This window comes from Apiospora kogelbergensis, assembly GCF_038363985.1.
Source record: "Apiospora kogelbergensis strain CBS 113332 chromosome Unknown utg000003l_segment0_segment0, whole genome shotgun sequence".
Classification (NCBI taxonomy): Eukaryota; Fungi; Ascomycota; class Sordariomycetes; order Amphisphaeriales; family Apiosporaceae; genus Apiospora; species Apiospora kogelbergensis.
In genome coordinates, this window is record NW_027117420.1 from 4,869,965 (window position 1) to 4,894,125 (window position 24,161).

Here is a 24,161-nt window from a genome sequence, read left to right on the forward strand (position 1 = left end):
TTCGTTACTATCATAAAATAAACAAAAGGTGGTATCATTCGCATCAAACAAAGTGGCAGCGGACCCCAAAACATCATCATCATCTCATCACCACTCTAATCTATCATCACAAGTCAACCCGACATCGTAACGCTCGTTCCCCCTCCACACCTGCGCGCCCGAGTTGCAGCCCGCCACGATGGAGCGCAGGTCGCTGACCATGCCGCCAGGCCCGCTGGCGAAGACGGTCGTGGGGCCGCGGACCGTGTTTTCGACGAAGGCGGTCACCATCTTCTGCAGGTCCGGGTGCGAGTCGAAGTTCTCGCCGCCCCCGAGCTTCCGCACCTCCAGGGACTTGAGCGACGCCGATGACGTCGTCGAAGCGCCTGATGCGCCGACTTCCTTCACCGCCGCGTCTTGGTTCGTCGCCTTCTCGTCGCCGCGCAGGGACGGTGTGGGGCTGCTGGACTCGCGCGTGACGAAAATGTGCACGACGACGCCGTGCGTCCGGCTCGCCCGGTGGATGGCGTCCAGCTCCTTCTGTACCCACTGCATGTCCGACTTCTTGCGGATGGCCCAGATGAGCTCGATCTTGCGGTCTTTCGAGCCGGGCTGCGCGATCAGGCTGAGCAGCACGGGGAGGACGTAGGTGATGCCGGTACCGCCGGCGACACAGAGCACGTTCACGTTGGGCGTCAGGTTGTCCGCGATGGACTCGCCGTAGGAACCAGACATGATGACAGGGGTGGTCGCTTTGGCATTCTCGGCGAGTTTCTGGGCGGCCCGGTCTGCCAGCTTCTTGGTCTCGCCCTTCTTGGCGCGGACGATGTACGAGTGCTCAACGACGCCGTCTTTGAGCTCGGGCAGGTTGAGCGGCGTGAAGGGATGCGACTGCCAGATGCTGCACTCGGGGAAGCAGAGGTAGAAGTGCTGCCCGATCTTCCAGGCCTCCTGGGAGTGGGTGAAGTCGAGGCGCAGAATGTCGCCGTGCTCGGAGTCGGGGAAATGGGTCATGGTGGCATGGGCGGCCTTGAAGCCCGTCTTGCCGTCAGGCATGATCTGGTAGTGGGCCAGGGCGGTCCGGGCCAGCCTCACGGCACGGTCGAGGAACCACAGGACGAGGGCGGGGATCATGAAGCAAGAAAGCTTGTCCCAGTGAGCGTAGCAGGCGCCGATGTAAATCATGGCAAGGACGTAGTGCGCCTTGCGGAAGAACTCGTAGCCGGTCAGGCGGATGACGGGCGGCAGGCTGAGGACGAAGATGAGCAGCAGCAGAATGATGGCCACGCAGCCCCAGATCATGTAAGTCTGGGCGATCCACTCGACAGCCACCGAGGGCTGAGGCTGGTACAGATAGGCCTCGATGACGGTCCACGATATGGTGTGGAGCAGCCCCTGGATGCAGATGATGTAACCCAGCCAGCGGTGCAAGAAGTTGAAGCTCTGGTACGGGACACCGGTCAATAGACTCAGGACAGACTCGCGGCTGGAGAGCATAATGGAGAAGGGCGTGAGGGCGTAGGCGAGGATGCCGACGCGATCCGACCAGGGGCCGAGGCTCGTCCGGGTGTTGTAGACGCCGGGCATCTTCTTAACCGGGGTAACCCAGGTCTCGTAGACGAGGCCGACGAGCGAGAAGATGAGGAGGTAGACGGCGAATACGGCTAAGATGAGGACCTGGAGCCGGGTGGTGCGGCCGAAGATGGAGCGTACCGAGTCCGGGAGCAGATAGGAGCGGACCAACGAGGCGACGGTGCGCTTGATGCGCGAGCCGCGACTCACCGTCGTGGCGATAAACCTCTCACTGTCCAGAACCAGCACCTCATCGGCGCGCCGCGAGGGCCACAGTTTCCGGCCGAAGGCCCATATGAGGAGGATGCCACCAACAACGGCCCACAAGATGCCCGAGTAGAGCATGCTCACGTCGTGGCCATGGTACACCAGGTCGAGGTAGGCGCACGAGCCGGGATCGTTAGTGCATGGAAGGGCGCGATCTGCGTAGCCCCAATGCTTTTCAAAAGCCAAGGCTTCGCTCAGATTCTGGATATGGCGGCCGAAGAGAGGCGCCGCCATGTCGGCCATGATGGCGCTTAGTGAGCGGCCGGGAAAGGCGCAAGGGGTGTTAAGTTAAGTTGAGGGCAGGTGTGTGTGCTCAACTGGAGTAGAAGAGGAAGAAGACGGTCAAATGGGACGACAGTCGACTCGTATGCACATGAGGATGATCAGATCGGATCGAGGACGGGAAGGTTGAGAGGGCGGCACCCCGATATACTTAAAGGACGTTGCAACCAACTTGGATCTGGATCCATGGCCGTGGGTTCTCGGCACCGGGCACATCGCCGGTGAGAAGGTTTTCTCGATTTCATTGCTTGCAGTAGTCGAACCCCCGCGTGGAAACCAAGAGGGCCAAGGGGTCAGGGGGAGCCTGGCCCCAGAAACTTGCTCAATTGGTCGCGGATTCCTGGCCATGTTTGCCCGTCGAGCCCGTATCGACCTTTTGGTGAGCAAGTTTCTCAATAAATGCCCGGCTTGCCAGTGAGATGCCAAGCGCTGGAGCGAAACAAATGGAGAAACTGTGCAGATGTGTGCGATCCACGCTCGCCTCCCGTGTCAGGGTGCCATCGTGCCGGCGGAGACCCTGGCCAGCGACACTGGAAATACTGGGAACACTGGAGTCTCTCCTGCCTCTATGCCGGATGCAGCAAGTCGAGAAGAATTGAGCACATTTCCCAACCCCACCGACCTGCTCATAGCGCCGTCTTGGCGAGCAAGTTTCCCGCGCATGTTTGCAATTTTAGGCCGTTAACCTTCGCCGCCGTTTCAGGGCCGCCCCTACTGCTGGTATTCTGGCGGGTGCTCACCGAAAGTCGTCGGCTGCAGAACCGTTGTTGTTTGCTGCTGGGCCGAAGGTTCCAATCTTCTGGGCCCCCTCTCTATCTCCGTCATACGGAATAATAAGTAGCAACTGGCGCCCTTCATTTCCCTCATCAACGTTTCGGAGACCAATAATCTGACCTTTCTCCGATTCCTCGCTCTCCATCGCTATTTTCAGGTACATAATCTGTCCGTTGCTTCCCATTGCATTGCACCATCCAGTCAAAGCAACACTGAGCAGAGCAAAGCAATCAAAAACCGTTGGCAGACCGCATCCAGCCACTCGGTTAATTGATCGGGAACAGCAGAGTCACATCACTCGCGCGTCGCCGAGATCCTCGTTAATTAACCCGTCCGGATCCATCCACGGAATCTGACGGTTCTCACGGCGCATTAATCTATTTAACGGGCGCGGCGCATCAAAAACCGGTCAAGATGGATATGGGAAGCCATGGCGGCGAGAGCACTGGGTGCAAGATCTCGGTACGTACCGCTCCGCGACCTCCTTTCGGTAGCCAGTAACAAACCGCTGACCACTGGAAACTACAGATGTTGTGGAACTGGAACACAGTGGACGCGTGTTTCCTCTCGTCCTCGTGGCACATCCCCAGCGAGGGCGCCTTCGCGGCGACGTGCATCGGCGTGGTGCTGATGGTGGTGATCCTCGAGTTTCTGCGGCGCGTGGGCAAGGAGTACGACGCCCTGATCCTGCGCCAGTTCAAGCGGCACATCGCGGCGCAGGCGCAGGCCGCTTCGGCCAAGGACAAGAACGCGCCGACGACGTGCTGCGGACCCCCGGAGCCCGAGGAGGCGACGCCGAACCGGCCGCAGGTCGTCACGTTCCGGGCGTCGCCGCTGCAGCAGCTGGTCCGCTGCGTCATCCACGCCGTCACCTTCGGCCTCGCCTACATCGTCATGCTGCTCGCCATGTACTTCAACGGCTACATCATCATCTCCATCGTCATCGGCGCCGGCATCGGCAAGTTCCTGTGCGACTGGATGGTGCACCGCGTCGTTATTGGCGCCGACGAGGCCGGCGCCAAGGTCGACGGCATCGAGGACCCTACTGTCTGCTGCGGTTGAGGGGACAGATGTCTGGTGTTGGGATTTTGGAGAAGTCGCATGTTCTGTTTTCAAATCGTTTTATATGGCAGCCAGCTCATTCCATATCGTCAACGATACGCGTTAACGAGCTTACGACAGCATGGCGTTGGGGATATTTGGGTTTAATTCAAGATAGACTTTTGGTCATCTCTTGGTGGGGAAGTATTATGAAGTACTAGACAGTCGCATTTTTCAATGATACCATCTTCAACAATCATCACACTTTTCTTGGTTGGCAGTGCTGCTCACTCCCCGTCCATGTCGCTGGGATGGTCAGATAAGTATTCAGCCATGGCGTCGTTTGCGATAAGCTGGACCTGAACACTTATTTAAGTCCGTCTATCCACGAGGCTCGGAAGATAAGTCCTGTGACCTGCCTGCGGTGCAGTAGTTACGTCCTTATCTTAACCCCGCAAACAGCTCCTAGAGCCGGTGCGCAACACGAGGGGCATTTATTACTCTATCTGGCAACCTCATCCTGCCTTCTGGTCTATCCACCGCGGCCGCTAGCATATGCCGTCTGCAGACCTCGTCTGCGCGCGGCTTGCATCCTTATCAAACGTCATTGGATTGTATTCTGGGGGAGATCAGCCCAGATAGCGGGATGGATTGCGGGGTGTGGTCTGGCCTGCCCAACGTCGGCGTGCGACAAACATACTCCCTGAAACGGATATGTCAAGAGGGAGGAGGGAGATAAGACGAGGAAGTATAAATGACCGTCCATGTAATATCTCGTCACCAGAAGTAGAGCCGTACATGAAAACCTTATATCGTGCTTCACTTTTTGCCGGCTGATTGTGCCGTCGGATCTTTTTGCTCGCTTTGTTTGCCAAACATGGATCTCTATCACGTAGTTGGCCCCTATCCGGCCTTGAGTCTCGGAGTTTTCATCGCCGTTTTGGTAGGACTGGGCTACACTTTTATCAAGGGGCGACGGTCGACCATATCGGTGCCGCCGAGCCCGACCTACCGCAAAAATGTGCATGCCAAAGCCGACCCGTACCCCAGCTCCGTGGTCTTCCCGCCGTCACGCCGCAGCGCCGTGGCCCAGCTCCTGCCGCCATCCAAGCTGGCCAAGAAGCAGACCAGCATCGACGTGCCCGAGCTGAGGAGCAAGCAGCTTCCCACCACACACACCCAGGACCTGGACAGGCCCGACCAGTACACCCCGACGGGCATCTCGACGCAGGAGATCAAAGCCATGGGTGCATTCCCGGACTATTCGGTGCTGAGCGGCGTGCCGTATCCGAAGCCATGCCCATCCTTCGATATCACTAAGGCCGCGTTCCGGCCGTTTCGACCTTTCCGATGGACCTACCATCAGACCATGGGTAAGTAGGCTTCTCGGACATCGTTCATCCCACACTTCCGATCGCAATTTATATGAAAATCTAATAAATCGGGATGTTTCGTCACACAGCGGTCATGAAGATGGAGCCCGACTACTGGCTCGAGCTGGAGAGCAACTACTTCCGGCGGATGCAGCAGCGGCAGGAGCTGCTGCGGGAGCACGGCGAGAAGATCATGTTCTGGACGCCTGGGTCGGAGCTGGCGAGCCGGGAGCTGATGGAGATGGTGGTGCAGTTCCTGTGCCACAAGTACCCGCACTATTTCCAGCTGGAGGATAGCAACACAAAGCTGCGCAACCAGCTGCTCGAGACGACAACGGACCTTGTCGCATTGCACCCGCTCGAGGTCCTCTTCTGCAACGTCCCCGAGGACTACGCCGTCATGTGCCGCAACGAGACGGACGGTTTGTATTACCTCCGCAGCGCCATGATCTGCAGTTCCGTCGGCTGGAACATCGGCCTGCACAAGAACAAGGTGCTGCGCGCCATCCACGACAACGTGCCGCAGTGGGAGGAGAAGATGGCCTTTTCCGTCGACCGGTAAGTTTGGCCCCCTGACACCGCTCCTTGGAACCGACATCCGACAAAAAGAATAAGAAGCTGACACACAAACCAAAACAGATGGTTCACCAAGCTGCCCACCGACCAGCCCGTGCAGCGCGGCTCCTGGGGCATCGAGGACTGGGAGGCCTTCTTCGCGCCGAACGGGACGCCGCGCAGCGCGTTCGCCGGCGGCAACGAATCCGCGTGCACGGTTGAGGACCTGCAGCTGCGGTGCGACTGGCAGACGCTGCGGCGGCTGCCCGTGTCGGGGGCCGTCATCTTCAACTTCAAGGCCGTCTTCAACAAGCTGACGGACCTGCGGCGCGAGCCCTACGTGCCCGCGCTGCTGCACCGCGTCGTCGCCGCCGGGCCGCGCGACCTCATCGGCTACAAGATGGAGCGCCACGTCGAGGCCCTGGCCAAGGACTGCCTGGCCGAGTGGGCCGCGGAGCAGGTCGCCGACGGGCTGGTGCCCAAGGATTGGGACGTCGGCACCCTCGAGCAGCACCCTTACTTTCCCGGGTGGAAGGACAAGATGGTGGATGACTTCCCGGCTTGTCCGTGTGTATAGATAACAGTAGTAGTGATGATCGTTAGGTTTTGAGCAGCGCATACAATATATACCTACTTTGCTTATGACTAAACCCCTTATTGCATTTGGGTCTTGGGGGATTTACCCGCGGGGGTTGTTCAGGGCCACCTCCACTAAGACCGGGGTTGGGGTGATTTATTAGTGGACATGGAGGGGGAGTCTGGACCTAGAGCCGCCAAAAGTTGCTGCTGACCGACTCCACTAAAATTTATTTTTCGAGCATCCCACTTTGAAATCCCATCTGCCGCCTTTTTTTTCTTCCTCCGTTCCGTTTTGTAGGCGATTTGAACATTCTTCGGCGAATCATTCACATACCACAACCCCGAGTACATTCCTTCCAGCCACGACGACAAGATGCCTTCCGTCAAGAACCCCAACGGCCCGTCCAAGAACCGCATGGCGGCGATGCGCGCCTCGGCCAAGAAGAAGGCGCAGAAGTCGTCGGCCGCCGGCCAGACGCGGATCCTCAAGAGCGACGCCCGCCGCGGCGCCCGCGAGGGCATCCTGCCCACCAGCGGGCCCAACCGCGCCCTGAGCGCCAAGAAGCAGCGCAAGGTCGAGAAGCAGATGCGCCATGCCCTCAAGCGCAAGATGGAGGCCGCCGGCGAGGTCGAGATGAAGGGTGAGTTCAGTTCCGCTACGATTGTGGGCGAGTGAGAGAGAGAGAGGGCCTTGCTGACGTTGATTATTTGCGCAGATGCTGCTGAGACGGCCGAGACGAAAGAGGCTAAGGAGGATATGGATATGGACGCCGAGAACATCTCTTGAGCACAGTCGACTCTTACTCCGTACAATACAGAGCGCCCAACGCCTACGTACCGCAGCGATTGGAAAACGGTGCTCGCCCCATTACGACCCGATGCCCGAAGCGTTTCCCACGGCAATCACCGCCCGCCGCAAGAAGCCAACAGGGGGAGGCACATATCAACATTTCAAAAGATAACAGCAGATACCGTCGTTGGGATTGTGGCGTTATCCGGATGATTTAAGGAGGATAGAAACGGCAGCAAGCCATGCGACGACAAGCAAACCTGAAAATCGATTTGCTTAATCAGATACCCCTCGCGCCACGCACTTCAGGTCGAGAAGTGTATTGGACGACTCGCTGCATTCCAGCTAGCCGAGATGGAATGAGACATGAAATCAATACAAAAATATCTCCAAACCCCCCATGCTTTCACTCTACTATTGCATTGTAACCTACCCCATATTGCCGATGCAGCCATACACGGCGATTCGGCCTCACGTCGCCTGTTTATCCGGGCAATCACTATGATCTGGACTCAAGATTGCCGGGGACCCAAAGGGGTATTTTTAGGAGCAATCAATATCCTACACGCATAGGCTAAACCCGTCTCTCCCTGGACCACACCGCGTCCTCCCAGGGGTGATTGTCCGATAGAACTATCGGACCACAACGGGCTGATGGTGTCCGGGGATGTAACGGGAACACGCTGCGCTCTCATTGACGGGTTCCTGGGACCGCTGGCCACACACACACGCACACACACACGACGCGACCGTGTCCGGGTGCTGTGTAGATAAGAATGGAATCAAGACTCATCGAGGGGCGGGTTCCCGGATCCCAGCCGATCGTAGATAAATACGCGAGCTTGGGATCAACATCCGGTTCTTTCGGGCTTGGTGGTCATCGTCAACGGATGAAGAAGAGTATATCGACTGTTCCGCACAACGCTCTCGTCTCCACGCAGCTTTGAAGTACTGTACTGCCTGCCCCTTCTCACAATAACACTTTCAATTCAGAGAGCCCGTCATGATGATGCCGAACCGTTCCGTCGCCTCTTCAGTTGCCATTCTCGTCGTCGGCTTCATGCTGTCCCCGCAGGCCGCGGCCGAGAACTTCGGCGCCTCGTGCGAGATGGACACCGTCAAGGTCAGCGGCCGCACCATGACGGGCGCCTGCCACGACGTCTCGGGTGCGCTGGTGTGCTCGAAGCTGGACATGAACACGTGTCTGACCAACGCGCACGGCCAGCTCGAAAGCCCCGGGTGAGTTGAGCTCCAAGTCGGCGATCCGCCCCCTTTTCACGATGCATTTGTGTATGCATCGCCTTGTTGACAACACAACATTCGTCGCAGAGAGGGATATTTCTACAGCTGCCGGGACTGTTCCAACGGCAAGACGACGTCGGGCTTGTTCTTGGATGACCCGGCCTTCCTCCATTGCGACTGCAGTGCCGGCAACAATAACTGGGACTGGCCTACGGCGGTGATTGATATGAGTAAGTCTTTTCGCACAGCCTTCTGGTATTGCTGGGGCTAATGGTCTATCTGGGTTACAGACACATTTGTTTCCAACTTGAATGGTCGCCTTCAGTGTGGGAACGCCATTGGGGATGTGGTCAATTGTTAGGTTCGTGTTGAGTGGGTTTATCTGGGTTGGATATTGATACGTTTCTCAAGCAAGCTGTCTGGCTCAACGATAGGGGAAACGGAGGTGGCAGACCTCCTTGTCCGTGTCAGAGTAACATTACTGATTGTCTTAAGACGCAGCTATTACATAAAAATACAAAGACATAGTGTGTTGCTTGTACTGCTGCAACTGAACCGGTAATCCTCATCGAATAGGGAGGGATGGTGTTCCCCTTTCTTCGCTAAGCTTACATTGCGATGTACGCCTCGAATGATCCCAAAGGAATTATCAGCGTTAAACTCATATAAATCTTTTTCAGGTCCAGACTCTATATCTCGAAAACAAGAGTAACTTTATTACCTCATTAATAAGAGGTCGACTATATTCTTATTATGCTATTTAGGTAAATAACGCCTTCGATATATATATTATATTTTATTTATACTCTCCCGAAGAAATATTGCTATAGCCGTGTTGCCTTCGCGTAGAGCGTAATCGTATGCAGTCATTCCGTTTTTTCTGCACTTCCTATGCGGATCTGCTCCCCGGCTTATAAGATAGCGTACAATAGCCTCGCTATTATACATTGACGCAGTCGAAAGGGCGGTCCGTCCATCTATCCAGCCGCAACTGATATCGATGCCGTTATCCAGGAGCAATTTGATAATCTCTAAATCACCAGTTTCTGCTGCTTTGTGTAGCCACGATTCCACACTCCAAGTATTGTAGCGCATATTGTCAAGACTTTTCAGCAGAGTCAGTGACAAGCCATGTTGTTTTCCCCTGAGTGCAGATGTAATTGCCAAGTCCTTTTCTTCAGCAGTCACATTGTTGTCGCAGAAGTATCGCACTACCGCCTCTTGGCCACGTAACGCAGCCCTTTCGATCGGCATACGGTGCCCAGGATCCTCTTGATGGAGGCTTTCTCCATTTTGAGCTAGAATCTTGACCAGCTTAAGCTTGCCCTCCTGAGCAGCCCAAGATATTGGTGTTCGGCCTTTGAAATGCTTCAAATCCGATCTGCGATTTATGCCTTCCATGATGTTTTCGCCTTCGAGAATGACCGATGGTAACTTTAGGAGAGCGGCCACGGTGTCTTTGTGGTTGTTCGCCATGGCAGCAAATAGCGGATGCTGGAATGGAAGAGCTTGGTCACATTTTACAGATTCGAGAGGCTCCACGTTCAACCTTGTTTGAACCTCAGTGCTGAATCCTTGGTCGGCCAGAACGTATAGTGGAGTTGCGGTTGGGCCGTACCGTCTGTTTTTGACGCTTTGACAGAGGTCGAGTACTTGGGTTCCTAATGAGCTGAAAAATCGGGATATGAATTCATCTTGAGGTACAGACGGTGCTGCCCTTCTAGCGTGCTTGAGGATGTGCTGACTTGAATATTCCACGAAAGGAGGCATCTTAACAGGGGCTGCCTCAATGTTCTGGGTCTGCAGGACATCACACAAGCCCCGATTTGTAGGACGGTTGGCCATGATATGGGAGTTGTTGACGTCTGCACGAACATCCGTCGATGGGGGTTTGATGATTGCCAGAATCGTAGGATGCATTAAGTAAGACTCGCAACAGGCTCGCAGATTCTCATGACTCGGGCCTTCCCATTCGAAACCCAGATCAGGCCAGAGTTCCTGGATGCCCCTTTCCTTGATCAGGAAGTCACGGACAGATTCGTGGATGAATTGCACCGTAGATCCTTTCTTGGCGGCGTTGGTGACCTCTACGAGGCCCTTAGAGGAGCTGGTGGCTAGGGCCATGTTGGCCTCATTGTCCTCTGCATTTGGCATTTCTTCATCCACCTGGCCGTCGGCCAAGCCGCCCGCCCATATGGCATGGTAGAACTCCTCGGGAGTCAACGGCCGAAACGCACATAAGACCCACAGGATGCAGCGTCGTAGCTCGTCGGGCCTCTCTTGATCGCGTGTGAGGATATCCTTGAATAATTGGCTCAGAGTGGGTGGAATCTCGGAGAGTCTCCGATGAAGCGCAAGCCCACCCCGAGCAGTCTCCTTGTTGAGGATTCCCACGACGAGCACGACCCACATGAACACGCCTGAAGCTTTTTCGAGGATCTGGCGTTGGAGATCGGCCTGGAGACTCTTCGGGGCTTTAAGGCATTTCCGCACATACTTCTCAAGGTCATCGGTGTGGCCTGTCTCGTTCTCGAGCGTGAGAAGTATCTCCTCGTTGATCTGAATGTACGGGTACGGGCGGCTCGAGAAGCATACACGCAACTGAATGCTCTCCTCTGTTGCTGAGTCTGTGAGATCCTCGAAAAACTGAACCATATCCCTGGCATCGTCTTCATTGCATTCGTCAAGGGCGTCGACGAAGCAAATAAGGCATTGTCGTCCCAGAGCCATGACGACGCACTTCAAGATGTCTTTCAACGCGTTCAGGTCGGGACATACCATGTCGCTGGTGAACGAAAGATCCACCTGGTCCAGAATTGAATGCAAGCCTGGGAGGTGCGTCAAAATTTGTTTTAGAAGAGAGCGGTACATGCCCGTGATCGACTTCTCCAGGTGCTCGCCTCGTGCGTTGAAGAAGAAAGACACGACGGTAACCCCGAATCGCTTTTTCTTGACCTCGGAGTACAGGAACTTCATCAAGGTTGATTTTCCGGCGCCTGCCTTGCCACGTATCCATAAAAGGGAGCTGCTATGCGGACCACGGCTGCTCAGGTCGGCCCAGTCAAGGTACTTGGGGTGGGTGAGAAACCAGCGACAAGTTTTGCCTTGCTCCGCGCGAATAGCATCTTTTCGAGCGTTGATCCGAGGGAAGTCGAGCAAATCCAGGAAAGATTTCCGCTTGTCTAGAAGCTCGGCGCTGGGGCTCGGACTTGAGACGGCGGGGACAACGCCCCGAACAACGGACGGAACTTGTCTGGACGCCAGCGATGGTATCGTCTCCAACAATTCTCTCGCATACGAGGCTGCTGTCGCTGCTGCATAGTCTTGCCAGGCCTTATTTTTGTGAGAATCCGAATAATCGCAGATACCCCGGATGGGAAGGCATTCAAGGCTGTCCATGATGCCTGCTGCCTCCATCTCAAAGCACTTGGCTTGGAGCCTCCGCGAAACCGTATCTCGCTTGTGTGCATCCTTATTGACACTGTCACCAGATGCGACAACGCCGTAATGAATCCAGAAGTCTTCTGTAAGCCGTCGTGGTCGAAGCTGCAATTTGCCGATGTCGCAGTGGTCGCATGTTTGTTCACCGGCAAGATGTGGGTAGCTCGCTTGGAAAAGACGGTCGGGTTGAGCCGGGCGAGGATGGCGGGGGAGTCTTTGCAGAAGCTCCTGCGAGCGGGGCGACCACTGGTCCATCCCGTGTTTAGACCGAAGGTTCGTAACGGCTGAAAGAAGAAGGGACGAGGGGTGCTTGGGAATTGCTGTACTCTCGAACCCGTCGTTGGTCGTCTTTCCCAGGTCGTATTCCATAACCCTGGTGCCAACCACAACGTCGCCCAGGTACAGGTCGGCCTCTCCGGGGGCGCCTCCCCGATTCCAACCATGAGGGTCGCTTTGATGTTGGGGAAGCTTCGTTTTAGGTCCGTTGAGACGGCGGCGGCGTTGACCTTCCCGTATACTCCGGGCAGAGCTACCATAACAACATTGTGCTTAGCGATGCGCCCGAGGACGTAGACATTGCGATCGCCATCAGCCGGCAGCAGCTCGTGCACTTCGTCAAGCATCGCGCGTGAAGCATTCAACTCCAGGTGCAGCGCACATATCCACGCAATTGTGTAGTCGGCATGTGTTAGGGCATTGTCGATATCGCGGACATTCGCGCACTCGAAGGGTGACGGTGATCGCTTTCGCTTCGTCGCCATTCTTCTACGACTTGTTAGGAACAAGAGGAAGATATGATAAAATGTACGTGAAAGTAAAGCGTACACTCGACAGCATCGAGGGAGCTTGTAATGGGGAGGGGGAATAGTGAGGCTGACGTGCATGACGAGTTGCACCGCGATACGCCCAGCGTAGAGCCTTGCACTGCCCCTAAGGATGCATTGGAAATCGCCCAAGCCTCTCGCGCTCTAAATTGCCAGCCGCCGACAGATATTCACGGCGATTCGCCCGTCATACACACGAATGTTGACCTCAAGTTTTCTACAGTTCAGTGACGACGGTGTGCCAGAGCAGAGGATCCTACCCTAGCCCATATGTCTCCTTGGTAAACTACGGCGCTGCAGATCGTAAAGAGACAATGCATGCTTGTATGCCGTGATCGCACGCGTCTTTGGTATGAATTTCTGATTGTGGATGTATTCAATTGGGGGAGGCTTTGCTGCCCTCTCCATTACTGCCCCAAACGGGTCGAGGGGTTGTGTACACTATACCAGGATAATTCACCCAATCAGTTGGCTCACCCAGCATCGGACGTCCCAAGTGGCGCATTGGTCGTACTGTACTTCGTCAGGGGCAGCAAAACCTCTTTTTGGGACTATGCACAAGATATAAATACAGAAAAGAAAAGCCTGAAGGGCTTTGTGAAACCAACGGATAGCCTCTAAATAAGGCCAGAAAGGATCTTCCCGAAAGTCAATAGTTTCTTTCGGACAATGACGCTCAACCGGATTCCGGCCCGCAACCAAATCGAACTCGAGCATCAGGGGACAGGGGCTCGTCAAAACTTACCTACACTGCCACGCAGCATATAGCAGATCATGTATGACCCTCTCCCGCCTATTGGATTGCTAGAGAGTGTGGTTGATGTTGGAGCTTTCAAATCTTGAAACCGAAGAGAAGCACCCCATCAACATAACAATTTTGCTCGGGAAGTAGTTCCATCTGAATTGTCGACAGCCAGACGTCATTCCCTTTTCCGCCCTGTCAAACATAGCATCCTTCTACGAGGATTCCGTGTGATGACGTAGTCGCTATGATAAGAGGCAGAAGAAAGCGTCTTGACTTGCGCTACATGAGTTGGATGCCTTATGGATGGTGATCTTGTAAATTATTACTACAACGGGCAAAAGCTAGATTCGCAAAGATTCGCTGGCCCATCGCCTGATACGCCAAAAGTCAGGATGTCATCCGAAGATGGGGAATGTCGAGTCATCATGTACGCCGCAGGGTTTCAGTGTGAATAATTTGATTTCAGCGTAACTTGGAAACCAGCCCTAACCTAATACATAAGCCGGCCCAGTATTCCGTCTAATCTAGACCACGGATCCGAGAGATAATATCATCAGCCAATCCTTGATAATGGATCCAGGGCGGACGTGCCTCCCTTCCCGCTGATTCGACGTCCGTCTCAAGAAGGGGAAATACTGTCATGGGCCACCAAGTGGAAAATATCAGCTCGCCAGTTTGAGGTGTGACATAGCCCTCGGAAAATACATGATGAACCGGGATACCCTCCCAATTAATAGTGTATGGATTCAAAACGCACCAATGAAACGCAACATAGCACGCAGCCGATCTTATTAGCAACACAATAGCGGTTACCAATGCAATATGATCGACGTATCGCGAGATGGGAAGCGTCACCCGAGCCGCCTAGAATATCTCAAATCCACCGGGAAAGCGGGAACATGAACTATGGAACCTGCGGATTTGAGACCGATGTCCGTCTAGGACTTTGACACCTCTGAACCTGTAGGTGTCGCTTAATCCTAGTAAGATAGGTATTACTCAACTACCTATATAGATACACAAGAAGCCGAGCGGCGCGGCAAGCCTTCGATCCATCTGCTTGACCTACCAAGCAGCTTATGGCCGCTTGAGAACCGATCACCTGACGGAATAATAACTACATAAGCATATCGCAAGATTATGCTCGATCCCATTATGGACGACCGCTACGTCAATACCGCCGCCACATCTCAAGACCTCCACAGCCCAGAGACCAAAGTACCCACCGTCATTGGCGTTTCGGTGTTTATGATGGTCCTTGCGACCACGACCATGGCATCCAGACTCTATACCCGTATACGCATACTGCGGGTGACCGGACCGGACGATTGGTTGGTCTTGGTCGGCTGGGCATTAACAGTAGGGCACGGCATCACACAATGTGTTAGTAAGTTCTTGCCGTACACCTAGGGGACAACTTGCAGTCAAGGTGATACTAACCACTCCACAGTGACGAGAGCCAACCTCGGTCGCCATGTTGGATTCGTGACCAAGCCACAGGATTTCACAACTTTTCTAAAGGTATGTCGCTCGTATACAGGAGCCTCAATCCCTTCGTAAATCCAGAAACACCTTGCATAGTATACACCGCTTACCCATCGATTTTGATCATCTCTGCATACTCCTATACTAATACAGATAACTCACAGATGTTCTATGCGTCCCTAATCATGTACAACGGTGCTCTTATGGCGATAAAGCTTGCTTTCCTAGCGCAGTACTACCGCATCATGACCAGAGAGGGAGCACTCAAGCGGGCTCTCATCATCATTAGCTGCATTATAGGGCTATGGACAACGTAAGCAGCAGCCCCTAAACTAACCACTTAGTCCGGCCACGGAAACGAGAATACCGAAACTGAGAAGAATATGTTGCTGACTTCTGACATACAGGTCCCAAATGGTCATCGTGATCTTCCAATGCCAGCCGGTCTCCGGCTTCTGGGCGCCGACCCCCAATACCGTTTGCGTGCCATCCTTACCTGGGTGTAAGAAGAACCACCCACGAAGGGAGTGATACAGAGCTGACGGGAATTATACAGTGTACATCAGTGCTGCAGGAAACATCGCGTCCGATCTCGTTATTGTGGCGTTGCCACTACCGTTGATAAGAGGGCTGCACCTCCCCTTGGCGCAAAAATTGGTCCTCTCGTTTGTCTTCTGCCTGGGCCTAGTGTAAGTTACCCGTCGTTGCTATCAATGTAGCGCATTGGAAACTCAGCATCAAGGAGGTTTTCTAACTCGCGCCATGTGTTAGTACTACGGCAATCAGCCTGCTACGACTCAAGTATCTCAAGGTGTCGCCTGACGTCACGTGGGACATTGCAGATTCAAACGTAAGTTCTCAGTCCCTGTATCATATGCACCGCGGCTCCCATTCATATCTATCTCGAACATGTCTAACGATTCTATCTTAATCTAGTTATGCTCCCTAGCCGAAATCAGTTCCGGGATCGCCTGTGCCTGCGTGCCGACGCTCAAACCGCTAGCCGCCCAATTATTCCCCAAGCTCTTCTCCACGCTCCGCACGCAGTTCGCCGACCTACGCGCCCCGACCCCGGAGTGGAAGCCGCGAAACCTGAAGGAGATGCTTCGGGACGACGGCGCGGCCAGCGGGGGGCTCGGTCCAGGGCCTGCCGCTCGCGTACCTCTCGCAGGAGAGCCTCAACAAGCTGACCATACCGCTGCCGCTCGTCGAGCAGCAGTGGGCCGACCCGAAGTCCGACGACTACTACAAGAAGCGGGGGCATGGGCATCATCTAGCGCCGCCCGAGTTCCCGCCGCACCCGGCCGTCGCGAGGTCGGCGAGCGGCAGCAGCAAGCGGGCCAGCACGCAGACGACGCAGACGCAGGCGACGGGCGCGACGCGGGCCAGCGGCGGGCCGCATCGCGGGAACACGGTGGAGATCGGGGCGACGGCCAAGGAGTCGATTCGGGCGTTCCGCGACCGGGAGAGCCGGCGCATCAGCCAGTCGAGCTCTTCGATTTACGTGAAGCGGGAGGTGACCGTCGAGGTGGAGGATGACTGGAAACAATGATGCTTACTGGCGTCCGTATTCTTTAACGTAATGTCATTAAGAGTAATCAAATACCCCGTCATTGTCAAGACTGGATACATGGTGATATAAGCCTCGAGAATATTGACCTCGTGGCTGCCGCCTATTCCCCTCAAATCAGATGATTCTGCCGTCAAGCATGGGGCAACACGATATGACGGGTAACTATGGTGGTTGAGGTCAATAGAGTTGCCCCCGATTGACATTGAACACGTCAATTAAAGAGGATGATGACATTAATTTCATTAACCTTGTACGATCAAATGTAACTCCGTTGTCGACATATATAGTCCAATCTGATGATCGAGTAAAACCACAACCAAAACGCCATTATATCCGCAATGCAATGAGGCTTCTTCCTCGTTAAACAAATTACCCCTGAAACCGCAATGCCGAATTAAGAGCCACAACGACTAAGCGTGGCAACATCACCAGAGCTAAACGAAGCGAACACTGGCCTGCTTCGCGTCTAGCCGCGGCTTGACATCGGCGCAATGTGTTTTGTAATACACCGAAACAGCCGGCAGACCGGCCTTCCTCTCCACCGTCCGGGCCTGGATCTGTTGGTTAGATATGGAACAAACACACAGGGCGAGGGGTCACGTTACCTCAAGCTGTAGATAGTCGGACACACTTATCGATTCGTCCGTAATCTCGGCTCCAGTTGAAGTGCAGAAGACGTGATTCGAGGAATACAAGGGTCTAAACGCGTTGATTAGCCACACCCTCTCCCAGTCCAAGTCTCGGCAACGAATAGCCAACCCAGCGAACAAAAGCAAGCAACAGAAAATACTCACATCCTCGCGTAAACGATAAGCCGCTCGCGCAGGCTGGCCATCGTCATGGTACTCATGTCGGAGATAGCCAGCTTATTGGAGAGCACGAGCCTACGGCCGCTGGCATCAGTGCCGCCGGGGCGCGCAGCAGGGTGTTGCCTGCTCCTGCCGGCGCGCCATGCTCCCGAGACCGCGAGCACGAACTTAGCGGCCGAGAGCCGGGCCGCGATGGCCGCCGCCGCCGACGAAGATGTCGAGGTGGTTGTGGTGGTGGTGGCAATGGTTGCCCCCTGCTCCACTCCCGACAGGGACCTGCCGTGATACGGGCCGTTCATTACGACGCTGCCCATCTCGGCGCCGTGGATCGCAAAGAAGTTTGCTGCTCTCTCGGACTACTCCGAAGGTTGGTGGCAGCAGGTGGGTCCCGGGCGGCGCGCGTTGCGTCGCTCGTCCTGTTTAGTGCGCGAGACGTTTGCTGGCTGCCTCCACTCTGGCGGGCGGATGCGTGAAGAAAGCGAGCGAGTTTCACGAATGAGTGAGAGAGGAAAAGCGAAAGGAATCCCCACTACCGTGTCACAACATGTCGTTGAAATAGAGTGCGGGCTTGCTCTACTCTCTGCTCACGCATCAGGGAAAAAGCGCATAGGTATGGATACAGTTCCTGCCCCACCACTCTTTAATCGGGGCACACGCCATGGCGGTAAGACAGGGAGGGGGGCAGACGGGACGGACTCCCCAAGCCCAAGCCCAAGCCCAAGCCCAAGCCCAAGCCCAGCTGGCCCGGTAACCCAGTGTTGGAGGAGGGGTAGTTGCACACGGGCTCTGATGGCTTTTGATTCGACGCATGTCACGACGCTGCTGCCCGTCTTTGATGGTTCCTTGGAACTTGGGTGTCCATTAGTGCTTAGCACGTGGAGTGGGGGAGGCGCGGCAGGCCACCAAAAGCCTGTTATTCGGCCAACACTGGTCGCATTTGTGTCCTTTTCTCGTGGTTATTCAGTTCTGGGGTGCTTGCCAGGCCTGGCGATCAAATCGTCTATGCGAACATGTGACAGGTGGGAGGCACTATATCCAAGCATTCATTTTAATATTGCTTTATTGGCCTAATAGAAATCGAACCCTTGTATAACGTGTAACTTTCCAATCTATATACACGAGCATAAACCCTTATTCCTATAGCTTTGAAAACTCTTGACGCACGTAAGTGAGGCCTCAATTCCCCTCTTATCCCACATTCCTCATTACCACGTCCATCGAAATACTTGCCAAAGGCTGTACAAACTCTAGTCGCCCACGTCAGATCTCACACACCGTGGAGAGGCGATGATGTGACGCAGGAGGTAAGGAGATGGATCGAATAGCTGGAGACAGCGGACATCCTACTTCCGAGGCTCCCTTACCGCTTTTCCCGCCTCGTCCGGTTGATTCGATCTTCGAGCTATAGATATTCATTAATCGATTGAATGGCTGAATATTTTCAGGCATTCTTACTGGTTCATATGTATGATCGACCATCTTTTTTGTGAATTCCGCTTCACGTCTCCTTGCCATTCCAGTGGCTGTCTGATGGCCCTTGTGGTAGCTATGCTCGTGATAACCAATATAGTTCTTGCCATAATCATCACGACCCTTAGCGTGTCTAGATTTGGACTTTTCTTAGCTCGTTATCGTGTAGTTGAAAAGGGGATTTTAAATCGATATTATAGAAAAGGGACAAAAAGGAAATTAAGAGCTGGGGTGTAGTTGGGTGACGCAATAAGAAAAGTAATTGCTTACGCTGCAGCTGCTTAGGCGGCGTTGCTCGCCTTTTCATACCCTTCCTGGTGCCATTGCGGAGTCGCTGTCGGCTTCCCACCGTACTTGTCCTTGTTGTTCTTGATGTCTAGAGGCATATTCGTATTATATGTCTGTCGAAACTTATGATACTCCTCCCCTGTCTGTGTGTCGACCTTGGATGCGGCCTTGTACGCTAAATAATCCTTGTCGTATGGGGACGTTGACGGTCCTTCCCTTCCCCAGGCTCGCTTCGCGTCTCGAAAGACGTCAGTGCTCGCGTTGGGCCTTGTCACGCCAGCCACATTCGGCTTCCTGGTTGGGAAATCAACGTTTGGGCGCGCACTTTGCTGGGAGGCTGTGTCGTCGAAGTGCGGCTCGTTGCGGCCGCTAGCGAGCTTCTCGGTCAGGTAGCTGGGCTGGCTGCGAGGTGGGAAGCTCTGTGGTGCGCCCGGATAAGGTCGGTGGCTGCCATCGACTACCTCCGGGAGTGTATTACCGCCCAAGGAGGGTTTATGTTGATGTTCCCGGAAGTTCTTCTCCCGAACGAGCACAATTACGCCTCGTTCGTTTCTGTACATTGCTCGCCCTCTGTCATCGTGTTCCCAGCCTGATTTCGACATGATTGTACTGGATTGAATTGCCTTGGATGTGTGAATAATAGGAAGTTCTTAAGAAAACGGTTCTGAATAGCTGGTAATGTGATGGTCTGTGTCCCGAATGTTTATGATATTAGGGGTGAGCCTACCCTATTTATGTTGGAGCTGACGATACTTGTGATCGATGAAGTCCAAAGATCTACTGGCAACCGACGCGGTGGTCGTTGGTTCCAGTATGCCAAAACTGATGCATGTTGCAATGTCATGAACGCTAAGCGCCCTCCCCTCACCTCCGTCTTGGGAAACCACCCGAAGGCGGATTCTCCCCATCATCTATTCGGCGGCGGCGTCGGCTCGCAGGGTGTCGAGCCAGAGGAGGCTGAACTTTTGGCTGCAGAAAGGTTTCAGGAGACATGTTATTTCCAACAACAATAAGACCAATAACCAACATTTTGAAAATGATAGCTGAGTGGTTGCTCACATTGCTGTGTAGGCGCCCGGGTCCGGATTGTTGGTCGTAGGCGGCTTGACAGTCGAACGTTCGAGCATGTGACGGGGGTAAAGATCCATGGCCAAGTCAGTGACAAATGCAGCCAACAGGCTACTACCACTCCAGGCCCAATCACAACATAGGCCTCCTACCTCTGCCTGTCCCGACTGTCTGGATCGGGTTTGCCGCGCGTGTACGACGTACCAAGCCCTCGTTATTAGACAACTTGCCGGGGCTCACCGCTCTTGCTCTACCGCATCTCCAACCTCCAAGGTCGTGACCAACACCTGTAAGCATTCCCATCTCCCCTGACATCCATCAATATCTCAAACAGACATCTTTGCTTGATTGCTTCCGATCTTTGGAATACGCGATGGACAGTTTACCTCTGGAGTTGGTCCAGCGGATTTTGACCTGCCTTGATCTTGACTCTCTACGACATGCAGCACTCTCCTGCCGCACTTTCCTCAACTCCTTCAAAAACGCCGAGGTTCTTATCACAAGCGAGATCCTCCTACACCATATTGATCCGAGCGTATTGCCAGAAGCCATCTTGGTTAACGAATCTTTTCGCCTGCAAAATACTTCTGTAAGTCACTTCTTGGTTGATAGTTTTCCCTTCCACTCCTTGTGACTACTTATGTCACAATGTTTACTTTGCAACTTCCAAAGGGCAAAGAATGCGTATACATCTGAATGGCTCCCCTTCGAAATATCCCTGCGGTGTACAGTCTGATTGTGTTACTAACTTTGTCATTTAATAGATTGATCAACGGATCCAGTTTGCACAGAACCATCTGAGCAAAAGGATTCCTGCTTCGTCACGATGGAGACTCGTTGATGCTTTACCCTTGGTACATTTCCATCAATTTGTCGACTACTTGGCTAGCTCATTTGCAACCGAGGCGTTCGATAAGCAACCCCAATTCTCGGGTACCGCAGCACCAAGCCAAGTGGAAATTTGTCGATTCCAACGGGCTTTCTACCGTTTCCAGCTTTATTGTAACGTCGTGGGGCGTGACGTGTCAGACGAAGGAGCATTGAGAGACCTGTTCTTTGACTATTTTGCCGCTTGGGAAAATGAGCAGCTTGCATGCGTCAACGACTATCTCATGCGGCTCGTTGCCAAACGTCAGTCATTTGCAAATATGAAACTTTACCGGGCTGTGAATTGCTAACCGCTAGCAGCATTCAATCATATGGTCGACTACGACGTAACTTGGGGATACATGAAGATACCTTACATCAATGCCCATTACTCCGAGTACGGACAATACCTAATTTCTGAGGGCCTGGAAAATATCTACAAGCTCTCCACGGGCTCAGGATACGATGATTATCATGACATATTGAGTAATGGGGAAGAGAGGATCGATGAGCCTCTGGCCACGATGACGTTTCTCAATTGTGGGCTTGAAAGGGCAGCTAACAAGGAGTCAATAATCGCCATCGATATCCTAGCAGAGCTTGACGAAGACGATCGCCAATATGTAACTGGGTCGCCCTTTTACGACGAACCTGATCTAGGGCCAGTATCTATATGGGAATGGGTTCACCAAGCTGCGTTGCCAGGCCATCTGGTCGCGAACTTTCGTGTGAGGCAGCACCGGCAATGGGCTTATGTATTTTGGGACTGCTCGCGCCTTGAGGATGCCAATTTCCCTACAGATCCCAATTTTTTGACAGAAGGTCCAGTCACAGAACTGGAATTGGAGCAGTACAATGACCCAGAACGCTTGGCAAGGCTGAGGGCGACGCAAAGGGCTAGGACCCAGGTATGGGATCTCGGGGGTCGGGGTCGTGGAGCGAGGGGGATCCTATAACGTTTTACAAGGGAAGCAGGGATTTGCGTGGTCAGATTCGACCCTATAAGCCTCAATCTTTGGAGTCCGCTAAGGAATTCTTGCGAGGATTTTGAGGACGAGGATTTGCTAAGCTCGTTGCAAAGAGACGAGGTCAACGATGTATGGTGTAGTGCATCCCTCATCAAATCAGTTTTCATTGCAATGTACTTGGTGCCCCTTAACGTTCCGAAATTAGACAAGAAGCGGACAATGAATGTCTAGAATGTAAGAAACAATAGCGACTCGCAAGTTTATTACAGGCGACTTAGGCAACAACAGGTGGTGGGTGGAGTGTCAGCCACGAAAAGCCACTAAAGGGCTGTTGTTGCCTCATGCGCTAAAATCCAATCCCTTGCCCTCCGCAATAGAGCAACCCGAGAAACAACATTCCTTCTTCCAATCACGTCTACTGCACCACCGCCATCATGAACTGACCACTGCCTCAACTAATCATCTGGCCGGGGGTTTCCAGTCATCGTCGCGTGCTTTTCTCTTCTCTTCTGTTCTTCCTTTCCAGCGTCTTTTGGCCACGCTCATTGTGCAAAGTGTCTTGTTCGTTTTGCCCGTGCTGCATCTGCCTTCCACAACACTACAGCCGAACAACCTCTTTGTTTCTCTGAACCTTTGGCCAAGACAATGCCTATTATTTAAATATTTGAGAATCGTCGCATTGTTACATTTGTCGGACCACCTATTTTTCAAAGCACTCATTCTCGTTGAAGAATATCTACTGTTGGACTCATCTACGACTTGTACTTGCTGACACCAACACAGCCAAAGATTGGTTCCCCACTACAACGTCACTCACTCATTACACGACGGTGGAACAGAACAAAAGGGAGAGCCCCGCAACCACAACGATATCATATTGGCAAGCCCTTATTGAGAACCCGGGTCACACTGAATCGTCACTCCATTGACACAATGCCGTCCTACGAGCCGGTGGTCAAGGTCTCGACGCCCCTCCCTAAAGGGTACGTCTTCGTGCCCAAGGGCAACGTCTACATCACGGGCAGTTGCCGGCGCCAGACCCTCGCCGCGGGCGATGAAGTCTTTGCCGTCATCAACCACAAGCGGCAGAGCATTGGCATTCGTGTCCCACGTGCAATTCACGCGCAGGTGGTCCAAGACGAGCAGGCCTCGCGCGCGGACCGCGCTAGCGTTGTGCAGAAGCGGGACGCGACTCTGGAGAAGCAGTTCCGTGACGCCGTCCTGCGTCAGTTCCCGCAGACCCCGGCTGCCTCGCTTCCCCCTCATCGTTAAGCGCGCCATGCTCAAGGGAAGTCGCCGCGTCGGCCGCACTGGCAGATTGGATATAGAAACCAAGGCCACGCTGGCTGTTCGCGCGCACATCCGGCACGCACACACGTGGTATGACGACATGCTGCGCACCAAGACACACACCAAGGGGAAGGCTCGCGATGCGGTACTTGCCAAGATCAACGAGGTGGCCGTGCTCTGGGGTGGTAAAACGGGTAAGAAACTCCCGCCTCATTCTCACCAGAAGGAGACATTGAAAGAGAAAAAAAGAGGAAGCGGAAGAGAAAGGGTAAGGCAAACGATCAAGATGGAGGAAAGGCGAAGATTGAGTTGAAGACCGCCGCCGCCGCTACACAGGATCAAAACAGACAGGAAGGGACGTCGGGTCAATCGAGATCCAGCCTGGTCAAGAAAAAGTCACCGAGGCAGGTCAAGAAGCTAGAAGTGCGAATCACGAGGCAGGCTGGGGGCAAGGCAGCGAAAGCCCAGATTGGCTGGCCGCTGCAACATCACTCTCTCGACTCTGACGACGACATAAACGATGTCATAGAAACCGAGAGCGACGATGAGAGTGACGAGTTCGTGTGGCCCGATTCCGACGGCGACAGCGACTCGGAATGGTCGCCCGACGACTGACCTACCCACAGAGGGTCTGAAGTGTTTAAATTTTCAAGACATGCTGAGATTAAGGAGAGATGCATGTCGATTTGATGGTGTCTAAGACCATAACTGTACAACATTTGATTGATTTCGAGTAGTGGAAGCGACATGGAAGGTTCTGTTTTATTGATATCACAAGGGAAGCATGTGGAGTACAGCTTTACAGGACGGAATAGACATAGGATACGGATGCCTTGTGAGGTTATGGACCGTGACGGGTTGCGTCATTGCAGAATGTAC

The 24,161-nt window shown here is 53.9% G+C and overlaps 11 protein-coding genes across 11 annotated transcripts; 7 read left to right on the plus strand and 4 right to left on the minus strand.

Moving 5' to 3' along the window:
• Positions 1-87: 87 nt before the first annotated feature.
• PG998_006341 (uncharacterized protein) lies at positions 88-2,061 on the minus strand (the record flags this gene model as incomplete). The annotated part of the gene is made up of 1 exon (XM_066873159.1): positions 88-2,061. One exon carries the CDS (start codon positions 2,059-2,061, stop codon positions 88-90), a length of 1,974 nt encoding a protein of 657 aa, XP_066733256.1.
• Positions 2,062-3,288: 1,227 nt separating this feature from the next.
• On the plus strand, positions 3,289-3,936 carry PG998_006342 (uncharacterized protein; the record flags this gene model as incomplete). Its single annotated transcript, XM_066873160.1, has 2 exons — positions 3,289-3,336; positions 3,403-3,936. 2 exons carry the CDS (start codon positions 3,289-3,291, stop codon positions 3,934-3,936), a joined length of 582 nt encoding a protein of 193 aa, XP_066733257.1.
• An 856-nt stretch (positions 3,937-4,792) lies between these two features.
• On the plus strand, positions 4,793-6,420 carry PG998_006343 (uncharacterized protein; the record flags this gene model as incomplete). Its single annotated transcript, XM_066873161.1, has 3 exons — positions 4,793-5,288; positions 5,378-5,846; positions 5,928-6,420. The coding sequence occupies 3 exons, from the start codon at positions 4,793-4,795 to the stop codon at positions 6,418-6,420; spliced, it is 1,458 nt and encodes a 485-aa protein (XP_066733258.1).
• Positions 6,421-6,795: 375 nt separating this feature from the next.
• PG998_006344 (uncharacterized protein) lies at positions 6,796-7,209 on the plus strand (the record flags this gene model as incomplete). The annotated part of the gene is made up of 2 exons (XM_066873162.1): positions 6,796-7,063; positions 7,139-7,209. The coding sequence occupies 2 exons, from the start codon at positions 6,796-6,798 to the stop codon at positions 7,207-7,209; spliced, it is 339 nt and encodes a 112-aa protein (XP_066733259.1).
• A 1,006-nt stretch (positions 7,210-8,215) lies between these two features.
• PG998_006345 (uncharacterized protein) lies at positions 8,216-8,455 on the plus strand (the record flags this gene model as incomplete). The annotated part of the gene is made up of 1 exon (XM_066873163.1): positions 8,216-8,455. One exon carries the CDS (start codon positions 8,216-8,218, stop codon positions 8,453-8,455), a length of 240 nt encoding a protein of 79 aa, XP_066733260.1.
• Positions 8,456-8,553: 98 nt separating this feature from the next.
• PG998_006346 (uncharacterized protein) lies at positions 8,554-12,656 on the minus strand (the record flags this gene model as incomplete). Its single annotated transcript, XM_066873164.1, has 3 exons — positions 8,554-8,715; positions 9,667-12,179; positions 12,299-12,656. 3 exons carry the CDS (start codon positions 12,654-12,656, stop codon positions 8,554-8,556), a joined length of 3,033 nt encoding a protein of 1,010 aa, XP_066733261.1.
• A 1,963-nt stretch (positions 12,657-14,619) lies between these two features.
• Positions 14,620-16,488, plus strand: PG998_006347 (uncharacterized protein; the record flags this gene model as incomplete). The annotated part of the gene is made up of 7 exons (XM_066873165.1): positions 14,620-14,851; positions 14,915-14,985; positions 15,114-15,262; positions 15,357-15,451; positions 15,506-15,638; positions 15,736-15,799; positions 15,886-16,488. The coding sequence occupies 7 exons, from the start codon at positions 14,620-14,622 to the stop codon at positions 16,486-16,488; spliced, it is 1,347 nt and encodes a 448-aa protein (XP_066733262.1).
• Positions 16,489-17,312: 824 nt separating this feature from the next.
• Positions 17,313-17,645, minus strand: PG998_006348 (uncharacterized protein; the record flags this gene model as incomplete). The annotated part of the gene is made up of 1 exon (XM_066873166.1): positions 17,313-17,645. One exon carries the CDS (start codon positions 17,643-17,645, stop codon positions 17,313-17,315), a length of 333 nt encoding a protein of 110 aa, XP_066733263.1.
• A 1,437-nt stretch (positions 17,646-19,082) lies between these two features.
• PG998_006349 (uncharacterized protein) lies at positions 19,083-19,649 on the minus strand (the record flags this gene model as incomplete). Its single annotated transcript, XM_066873167.1, has 1 exon — positions 19,083-19,649. One exon carries the CDS (start codon positions 19,647-19,649, stop codon positions 19,083-19,085), a length of 567 nt encoding a protein of 188 aa, XP_066733264.1.
• An 881-nt stretch (positions 19,650-20,530) lies between these two features.
• Positions 20,531-22,075, plus strand: PG998_006350 (uncharacterized protein; the record flags this gene model as incomplete). Its single annotated transcript, XM_066873168.1, has 4 exons — positions 20,531-20,746; positions 20,922-21,288; positions 21,346-21,932; positions 21,992-22,075. 4 exons carry the CDS (start codon positions 20,531-20,533, stop codon positions 22,073-22,075), a joined length of 1,254 nt encoding a protein of 417 aa, XP_066733265.1.
• Positions 22,076-22,925: 850 nt separating this feature from the next.
• On the plus strand, positions 22,926-23,897 carry PG998_006351 (uncharacterized protein; the record flags this gene model as incomplete). Its single annotated transcript, XM_066873169.1, has 3 exons — positions 22,926-23,210; positions 23,266-23,476; positions 23,569-23,897. The coding sequence occupies 3 exons, from the start codon at positions 22,926-22,928 to the stop codon at positions 23,895-23,897; spliced, it is 825 nt and encodes a 274-aa protein (XP_066733266.1).
• Between the last annotated feature and the right edge of the window lie 264 nt (positions 23,898-24,161).